The sequence below is a fragment of the Vigna unguiculata genome, chromosome 3, assembly GCF_037176805.1.
Source record: "Vigna unguiculata cultivar grain cowpea cultivar isolate G323 ecotype 2 chromosome 3, ASM3717680v1, whole genome shotgun sequence".
Taxonomy (NCBI): domain Eukaryota; kingdom Viridiplantae; phylum Streptophyta; class Magnoliopsida; order Fabales; family Fabaceae; genus Vigna; species Vigna unguiculata.
The window spans coordinates 13,028,703-13,039,081 of record NC_140794.1 but is presented as its reverse complement, the minus strand read 5'-3'; the positions used below and the strand labels follow the sequence as shown (position 1 = coordinate 13,039,081).

General features: G+C 30.8%; 1 protein-coding gene across 1 annotated transcript; it reads left to right on the top strand.

Annotated features, from left to right (window-relative positions):
• Positions 1-881: 881 nt before the first annotated feature.
• TRM11 (tRNA modification 11 protein) lies at positions 882-4,366 on the top strand. The gene is made up of 6 exons (XM_028060943.2): positions 882-1,223; positions 1,320-1,531; positions 2,181-2,498; positions 2,627-2,701; positions 2,861-2,935; positions 3,683-4,366. Exons 1-6 carry the CDS (start codon positions 1,007-1,009, stop codon positions 4,235-4,237), a joined length of 1,452 nt encoding a protein of 483 aa, XP_027916744.1. The 5' UTR covers positions 882-1,006; the 3' UTR covers positions 4,238-4,366.
• The last annotated feature ends 6,013 nt before the right edge of the window (positions 4,367-10,379 follow it).

The following is a 10,379-nucleotide window of genomic DNA, read 5'->3' as shown; positions in this document are numbered from 1 at the left end:
TTTTGTACTCTAGCTTATCCTTTTGCTTGTTTGGTTGCTTTGTATGTGATTTTTCGCCTTTGCGATGATCATCAATTTATTGATGTGAGCGGATGCGAGAGGTACTCGAGGTCAACAAGAGATGGATGATTCTCCTGCATAGTCTACCTCGATTGGACTTCTTTTATTTGGGCTTTTCCCTAGGGCTATGGCCCATGTACTCTTTTGGCTTTTGACGTATTATCAACTATTGCTATGTCCTTGTTCTTATTTTTGTATTTGACATCGTGGTGTGCCTAATTCCTCTTTTGTCTCTATTTGAACAACTGTATAGAGTGAGGTTTATACTTCAGGACCGCGTCATTATATTTCTGTGTGATACTTTTTTGTTTAGGGTTATAAATTAAACGAAGTGTTACGCATAACACTTAAAATAGTACGAAATTAAAAATATAGTTTAATTTTCAAACGCTATGTGGAGAAATTCTAATGAAAAACTCGAAAAAAAAAATTTCACCTGCGCAATAAAAACGGAATTCACAAACTTAAAAATGAAAATTACATATTAAACCTAACATCAAACGACATATATATGTCTGATTATAACAATCATAGGTTTTGTATTTAGGAAAGCTTAAACATACAATTTTTTTTTTTACAAAAATAAGAAAAAATATATTTATAATTTGAAAGGGATGGAAAACGTTTTTTTTTCCCTTAATATATATATATATATATATATATATATATATATATATATATATATATATATATATATATATATACACACTGAAATAAGTAAAAAAAGAGTGTAATTTTTGTTAACCAAGAACAGTGTAATTTGTTTATACTGTTTTGGTAAAAAAAGAATCGAAAATCTCATACCAAAAAGAAGAAAAAGGAAAAGGGCTGCGAGGGTTTAGGGCTGGGTTTAGTACTTTCGCTTTCTTTCTCTGTGCTTTGGTCTCAGTTCTTCAATTTCCTTCACTTTCAAACACTGTTTTGCTTCCAGAGAGAAAAGAAAACCATGTGGTATTTGTGCGTTTTCTACCACCGGTTGTTGGATTACAGAAAACCCGAAGTGGAATCTCTGGCACAACTTTTTGGAGCCATTGAGGACCCCCAAAACGACGACGTTCCCTTCCAACTGCAATGGAAGCTCCCTCCTCACTACCACACCGATTCCCCTTTCCATTTCGTAAATCTCCCTTCCGAACAACTTGCTCATAACATTGCCACCCGAAGTCAGTTATTACCGTTGAATGGTTTTTCGTTTTGTTTTATGGGTCTGTTTAAAGTTTCGATTTTTAATCCTTTTCTTTTGGGCGGAGATTCTGCAGGCATACTTGTGAAGGGAATGTATGAGCTTTGGGGGGAAGGGAGTAGCTACGAGGAGTTGAAAGAGTCTGTCTTGAGTTACCCTGATGAGAGGAAGTTGCCGTACTTGGATTCTGATAGCACTTTCAAGATTACTGTTGATTGCTTCGGGAAGGTCATTAGCCTGGGGGAGCAAAAGGAACTCATTCAAGGGCTCTCTTATATCCCTTTCAAGGTGCGTGGGGTGTTCTTTTAATCTCGTTGGTGTGGAATATTTTATCAGCCTATTTCTCAGCTTTGGTTGGGCTATGTAGGTTCGGAAAGTATTGAGAAATTTGAGATGCTATCTTGAATGCGGGAAACTATTGACTTTGTGCTTGCTCTTGTGGTTAATTGATTCTAGACAGCATTTTAAGTGTTTTGTTTTGTTAGGTAGATTGATTATATATAATCTCTTGAAATTCTATTTGAGCATTTGATTTTCACTGCCATTTTATTGGAATGTTGTCTGATGTGGTTGAGCAAGACGGAAACTGCATTGTAGGTTCTGTGAAGGGTTTTCGGATTTTATGTCACAGTTCCCCTTTGGTTGAGTTAATGTTTTTTAGTATCAACTACATTTTCAACAAGAAGTACCAATTTTATTTTATTTTTATGTTATAATTCATCAAGCGCTTTGAACTTTTCTAATGCATTGATTATTATTTTACCTTTTTCATCTGGGCCTCTTGTTTTCCCCCTTTGTTTTTATTTGAGCTGACCAGAGTCTATTTATATTTAGTTTCAGAGATGGTTATGATCAATGAAATTTCTCATTATTTATTGAACTTGTATTATTTTGCAAGAGTTTATACCCATCATTGCTTATTCATCTCTGTTTGCAGGGGCGTGTAAAGTTGAGAAACCCAGATCACAACTTCTGGCTTATAGAAGTAGATAACTATGGAGGTAATAATGGTCTTCCTCCAATTGTACAAAAGAGAATCTTCTTTGGTCGTGAAGTGGGTGGGGCTGATAGGAAGCTTATACCCACCTATCAGTTGAAAAGCCGTAATTATCTTGGGCCAACAGCAATGGATGCTGAAATGGCTTTTCTAATGGCCAATCAAGCTCTAGCTACTTCTGGGAAGCTTGTTTATGACCCTTTTGTTGGAACTGGAAGTATTCTTGTTGCAGCAGCTCATTTTGGAGCAATGACCATGGTTAGCCTCTTCCTTCCTCTTCTGGGGGATTTTTTTTTTGCTACTTATCCTATTTTTGCATTCTTTTTACGACTGATTACTTCCAGGCAAGTTATCGCCTTTAACAAGTACGGTTCTAAATTTTTTAGGGGGCTGACATTGACATTAGGGTAGTCCGTGATGGACGTGGTCCTAACTGTAATGTTTGGAGTAATTTTAAGCAGGTAAATGTGCAAACAAACACTGTCATTAGTTGTTACAATGGTTATTTATGAAATATAGTGTTTGTATTGTTAGAATTTAGCACCTGAATTATCTATTTTAGGCATACTCTATAATTTGTATTTCAATGTGATGGACTTATTTAGTTGCACATTTTGCAGTATGGATTACCTATGCCTGTTGGTCTTCTAAGGGCGGATAACAACCTTCCTCCATGGCGTCCAACGTTGAAAGAGGTAATTATTTGAAAACAAAAAAATCTTGACCTTATACTTTTGTTCTTAATTATTTATCTATTTTTTTTTTCAGTGAGAACATCCTACTTGCTGTATGTCTGGACTCAAGATTTCCAATATCAGCAATTTATTGGTGTTTTTGCTGTCTAACTAAAATAAAGTATAAAATATTATTTATTTGGGCTTTCTGTTATTTTTACTAAATTATGCAAGTAATAGATTGGTATTACTGATGATTTGAATAATGGTACACTTATGTTTAGCAATAGATTTAATCCTGGATTGGGTTTTCCACCAATCCCAATCATTTTTTCAAATACCTTGCTCTCTGAGCCTGCTAGATCTCTTTAGGTTTAGAATTGGATTATTGAGTCTTGTTTAAAATGACTGTTCAGCAACACCCAAGCTTTATGTCCTTATCCCATTATGGGCAATACATACAAGACCACCCTGAGATAAGAATGCAATCTACCAAGTCATTTTACTTGACCACTATCTTCTTCCGAAAGATTTGAATGAAGAGAACCTTAGTGTAAGGTGAATAGTAATATCCAGATTAGACGCAATTGGGTATTAGATAAAATTATAGAAATAAGTTGGGTGTCATGTTCCGCCACCAGTTGATTTGTACTCGATTTGGCAAGATAGCTGGGGCATTTTCTCTAATTATGTTTGAAAGTGCAAAAGAAAATGTTGGTTGCAATGTTTATTTATAAGAAAATTGTTGAAATCTTTTCTATTTGTTAGGTATTTGATGCCATAATATGTGATCCTCCTTACGGAGTACGAGCTGGGGGACGCAAATCTGGTGGTCGGAAGCTGCTAAAAGGGGCTGTGGAACCTTACACAGTTCCTGACGACAAAAGAACAGATCACATACCATCAACTGCACCTTACAGTTTAGTTGAGTGTGTGCATGATTTGCTTGATCTTGCAGCCAAGATGCTTGTAATGGGTGGAAGGCTTGTGTTTTTCTATCCTGTATTGAGAGAAGATGATTTTGCTGAAAACCATTTTCCAGAACATCCATGTTTTAAGTTGATATCTTCCTCAGAGCAGATCCTTAGTTCACGTTATAGCAGGGTATTACTGACAATGGTGAAGACAGGTCCTTACACAGAGGAAATAGCTGAGGTGGCTAGGATAAAGCATATGGAGTTTAAGGAGAACCATGTAAAGTGGTTGGAAGATGGTAATCTTCATTCTGCAGTTTTTAGTCCAGCTGATGCTCACGTAACAGAGGCTGCTGATCCCAAGCTTATTAAGGATCCAAAGCCTAAATACAGAGGAAAGTATGTTTAGTGTTAATGGCTTAGATGCTCTTCTCCCTCACCATTACAATAGACATTAGACAGCACTGTATTTCATTACATGGAACCCAATGTACCCTTTTTAGATTCAAATAGTGAGTTTTTCTGTTTTTTTTTTTAATATTATTCATAGACATATCTTTTTCCACCACTTTATTCAATTTGAATCTGAAAGTACCTACCGCAACATTTTACATTTTTATTGAGTAATTCAATGTATCCACTTTCTATACTCACCTCCACTTGAACACATACAGGTATACACTATAAGTCGACGAGTTGAATAACGTGTTAGATAAAATATGAAAACTTTTTTACAACACTTTTAGAACTTTTTTCTAATACAACGTGTTTAAAAGAAAAGAGAATCTTAGATGTAGCATGTTAAGACATATATGACGAGATGCAATTCTACTTGTCACCAAGGTTTTAAAAATAAAAAATAATAATAAGTTTTGGTAAATCTAATAAGGTAATCAATTGTGAACCAAGTTATTTGAAGTCACAAATAGATGACATAAGACTAAACGACTTACAAAGAAACATTAGAAAAGTTGAGAAGAAACAACAAACACATGAAGAATTAGGCAACTGTGTTCTCCATAGACAACTCTAATGGTACATTAGATCTATAAGAGGATCTCCTACATGTTTGAAAGAGTAGTGCCACATACCTCAAAGAAGATAACACGTCCATTCTACTCTCATGAGCAAAATATGAATATTAGCAAAGTATCAATAAAAGCCAAACATCTATTGAAAAACTTTAACAAGGACATACTTGCAGACTGGGGCAATTCTTACAAGGAACAGAGATGTCATCCCCCCAAAAAAAAAAAAATTTAATTTTATATATCTTTTTAAATTAGGTAGTAGTTTATTGAGAATTAAATTGGATTTTTTTATATCTTTTTTAAAGTATAACATATAAAATTAAATATAATAAAGAATAACAAAAATTCTATTAAGATATTTTTTATTTTCTTATTGTCTTTTGAGTTTTTTACATATTATATTCATCTCTCGCTCTTACATGTTTTTCTTTATTTCTGAAGAAAAAAAAAAGTTAGACACAAACTCATTATTTCTATTATTATTTCTGATAATTGTGGCTTGATTATCATAACTTGTTTTTAAGTTTGGCTTGTGATTGGTGTCGTACTTACACAAATAAATAGTTTAAAATGTAGTACGAGTAGTTCTTTCAAGGCTGTGTCTCCCAGTGACCATTATTTTCAATCAAAGGTTCCAATCCAACATAAGTAAGGGGGTGGGCAAATTCAAAAATGCAATAAAAAAATAATGAATGAAACAATAATTAAACAAATTGGCTCCCTGATTCGAATGCTCAATAATCAAATTCCTCAAAATATATTAAACTCACTCAAAATCCACAAAAGGCCTTTAAAAATTATTATACATGTTTATATATTTATTTAGATGTTATTACATTGTAGGATCTATGAAAAGATATGCTGCATATGTGAGAGTACCAACTAATCCAAATGTTCAATAATCAAATTCCTCAATATATATTAAATTCACTCACAATCCACAAAAGGCTTAACAATGAGGTGATCAATGCTTTCATTTGGTTTAACAAAATATAAAGATGAGTAGCATCCATATGAAAATGATCAGAATCACTATCTTCATAAGCAAAGTGTATTTCTATGTTCTTTTCCTTATATTTTAAGATGCTTTAATTTACGACAAGTACAACTCAACTGACTTTTACCACCGTAATGATAACTTATATTATCATTTTGCACCCACTTATATACTATGAAATTGCCTTATCTTTAGTCGATCTGAGACTTCCAACACATTTTTATTTAGAAACATATTCATTAAATACAACAGCCGTAACAAATTCATTTTTATTTAGAAACATAAGAATATGCGAAATTCCGGGTAAATAAATCTTTATAATGTTCTAAGTATTTCTTTATTTTCGGATACAATTTATATATATATATATATATATATAATATTAGGATTTTATAAAAAATAATTATATATATTTCTTTATTAGGATTTTGTTACGCATTTTAAAGTTTGAATTTCAAAAAAATTATAAAATATAAAATCAATAGATTTGGAAGAATTTTATATTTTTACAATAACTCAATGAATTTTATATACTTAAAACAAAATTATTAAAATTATTATTTCATCGGTTTTTTAACATTTTTTTAACCATTATATACACACATGTTTGTATATATGCTTTGTTTTCTCTAAAATATTTCAAAAAAGAAAAGCATCTCTATTTATAAGAACCTCTATTAATTCTCATCATCTAATATTATGCTCGATGTAAATCCAATATTAATAGAGTTAAATAGGTTTATCTCTTTTGGTATATCGTAGACTTCTATCATGTAGTCATTTACTTTCACTGTATTTCATTATATAGTAAAATCCAAAACAACAAAAGTATTTAATACAAATTAATTAAGTACCTAATCTATTGCATTAAAAGAATATAAATGTTATAACCATCATATTAATGTAACTTTCATCAAGATAAAGTACCGTTATAACTGTCGTTTGATATTAAGTTTAATAGCATTTACTGTCCTAAATCACTTACTAATTAGACGTTAATTAAAACATTTAGTAATTAATTTTTAGTATCCAAAGTCTTCAGATCGTACTTCTAATGGTACATTTTTCTCTTTTTAGTCATATCTTATTATGTTTTTGAACAATTCTTCACGTTAGTGTTCATAACTTCTATAAATATTCTGTAATTACTTTTATTTTTTTTTCTACCACTCTTATACTTAAATGTTCACATTAGATTTCATAAATAGTTTTTCGATTATTGAGAAAAATGACATGTTTTGAATTCTCACACTTGAGACTAAAATCAAATAGGTCTTGTAGTCATAAAATCTAAAAAACTTGTAGATAGAAAAATAATTAAATAAATTTGACAGTAAGAAAATATATTAATAACAAATCATTGATGGTCGCCTCCCTCCTTACATATAAAATAGATCAGTTCCATTTCAAAACTATTTAATTTTAATTTTCTTTAAACTAATATATAACTACCATATTAAAGCTATTTAATATTTTAAATTTCAAAATTAAGGACGTTTTACAGATTTCAAGTTCCATTGATTTTTCCCCTGGCATATACATTAATAAAGTAGATATAATTTTTATGATGACTAATATTCTACTAGTTCTTAGTTTTGTTATAAGATCTAATTAACTATTACTAATAGAGAATGAAATAGAGCTAGACTATTTAAATAATTTGGTGCAAAAAGATATTTTATCTTTTCTCTGCATAAGAAAGGACAATAAGTAGTAATGGTATTTAAAAAACATTTAAAGCAATAATATTATTAATGATCCTCCATTGTTTGATTTAAACAAAAACACATTGGAATGGTGATACACTTAGCATGCACAATGGCAAAGATGTTTATCCGTGCAATGACCACCTTTTTCGCAGGGCACCAAGCAAAGTTGATTACAACGTTTGTCATCCGGTGTATTTGGAATGCAACTGCTTATTTGGTTCTCAGTACAACATTTGAATTCTGTTGGTACATCTTTTTTGTTCATCAATTCAGCTAAATCCATCACACCATTCTCAAACCTCGATTCTGCTCCAACTATTTTCAAACACCAATTATTCATTATTGTAACTTCATAAGGAACATATATAATATATAACATAATGGTTAGTTTCTTCAAAAATACCTTTCTTTTTTCAATTCTCCCACATTACTATACAAACAATCTAGTTTACAATGTGAAGCAAAATTAATGAATTCGATGGAATGGAACATATATTCCACTATGAAGAGCCACAAATATTAATCACAATGAAAATTGTTTAGCTTCTATGATCATGAAATTGAGTTTACCTAATATTAGTGAGAAGACGACGAGAATGGCAGCGTAGAGTGGTAGAACTCTTCTGGCTGGTATTGCCATTTTAAAATTATATGGTTGTTGTTGGTATATGGACTAAAACTAGGATGATAGGTGATATAAATAGGTGGGTCAACCGAGTTCAAATTCTCTATTGGTTGTTTTGGTGCTGTCCTCTACTGAGCATTAAAAATACATTGTGTTGATATTTTAAATATCTTTTTAATATATTTTAAAATGTCAAAATTAGTGGTAATCAATGTATTATGAATGCACACTAGAGGAACAACACAATAAAATCCAACAGAGAATCCAAATTCGGGCAACCTCACTATTGCCTCATGCATACTTAAAGATCATTAATGACTACAATAAACCTAAAATTTTAAAATTAATGTTTATATATTTATTTAGATGTTATTACAATATAGGATCTATTACAATATATGGTGCATATGTGGGAGTACCAACTGATCCAAATGCTCAATAATCAAATTCCTCAACATATATTAAACTCACTCAAAATTCACAAAAGGCCTTTAAAAGTTATTGTAAAAGTTTATATATTTATTTAGATGTTATTACAATATAGGATCTATGAAAATATATGGTGCATATGTGGGAGTACCGGTTGATCCAAATGCTCAATAATCAAATTCCTCAACATATATTAACTCACTCAAAATCCACAAAAGGCCTTTGAAAGTTATTATACAAGTTTATGTATTTATTTAGATGTTATTACAATGTATGATCTATGAAAAGCTATGGTGCATATGTAGGAGTTCCAGCTGATCCAAATGCTCAATAATCAAATTCCTCAACATATATTAAACTCACTCACAATCCACAAAAGGCTTTTAAAAGTTACTATAAATGTTTAGAAATATTTGGTTTGGAAGATTTGGTGTTAACTTTCTTTGGCCTATTCCGACCAGGTTTTCTGATAGTTTGATATGCCTCATCATCTTCATTAGAATTAGAATATTTCTTTACATTAGGCATATTAGCCTGTTTAGAGGCTATTTTCAATTCATCAAAAAAATGAGCTTCCTTAGACGTACAAAAATTAGGAGCTACCTCAAAACTACAATGAGGTGAGTCTAAATGTTGTGAAACCTTCAAATTATTGATATTAGGAGTAATATCCCCACAAAAAGTTATATCGGCAAAAGGAATGAAAGTGCACTAGCATACCACTACCAGTAGAAACAATTAGATTATAATGTTTTTGAATATATATGTTGGGCAACGACAAAAGGTTCGTCACAAAATATTTTCCATGAAAACAATAAAATTCATTTGTTATTTTATATTGACCACAATATCATTTTGTTTTAACCACAAAGTTTTAAATTTTTTATGCATAAGGAAAAATAAAGCAGAGCAAGATAACAATTATGTCATATAATTAATGAGACAATTTAATCTTAAGAACTCAATTAAAAAACTGAAAAAAAATTAAATATTTCACTAGAAGAAAATTTTTAAATAATTATCAATTTTATGCCTAACAATATATTTAGAAGCCAATTTCGTGATTAGAAACTAATTTAGAGGTCAATTCTTTTGGTAGCCAAAACCTTAGTAGCTAATGTTAGTCACTAATTTGGAGACCAATTTATAATGGAAACAATTTCAATTACCAAGTTAAAGACTAGTTATAATATTTTAAGGTTATTTTAGTTACCAATAACTTATAGTTTATAAATTGGTTTTTATTTAGATGTTATTATACAAGTTTATGTATTTATTTAGATGTTATTACAATGTATGATCTATGTAGGAGTTCCAGCTGATCCAAATGCTCAATAATCAAATTCCTCAACATATATTAAACTCACTCACAATCCACAAAAGGCTTTTAAAAGTTACTATAAATGTTTAGAAATATTTGGTTTGGAAGATTTGGTGTTAACTTTCTTTGGCCTATTCCGACCAGGTTTTCTGATAGTTTGATATGCCTCATCATCTTCTTTAGAATTAGAATATTTCTTTACATTAGGCATATTAGCCTGTTTAGAGGCTATTTTCAATTCATCAAAAAAATGAGTTTCCTTAGACGTACAAAAATTAGGAGCTATATTAAAACTACAATGAGATGAGTCTAAATGTTGTAAACTCTTCAAACTATTGGTATTAGGAGTAATATTTCCAACAAAAAGTTATATCGGCAAAAGGAATGAAAGTGCACCAGCATACCACTACCAGTAAAAAAAACTAGATTATAATTTTTT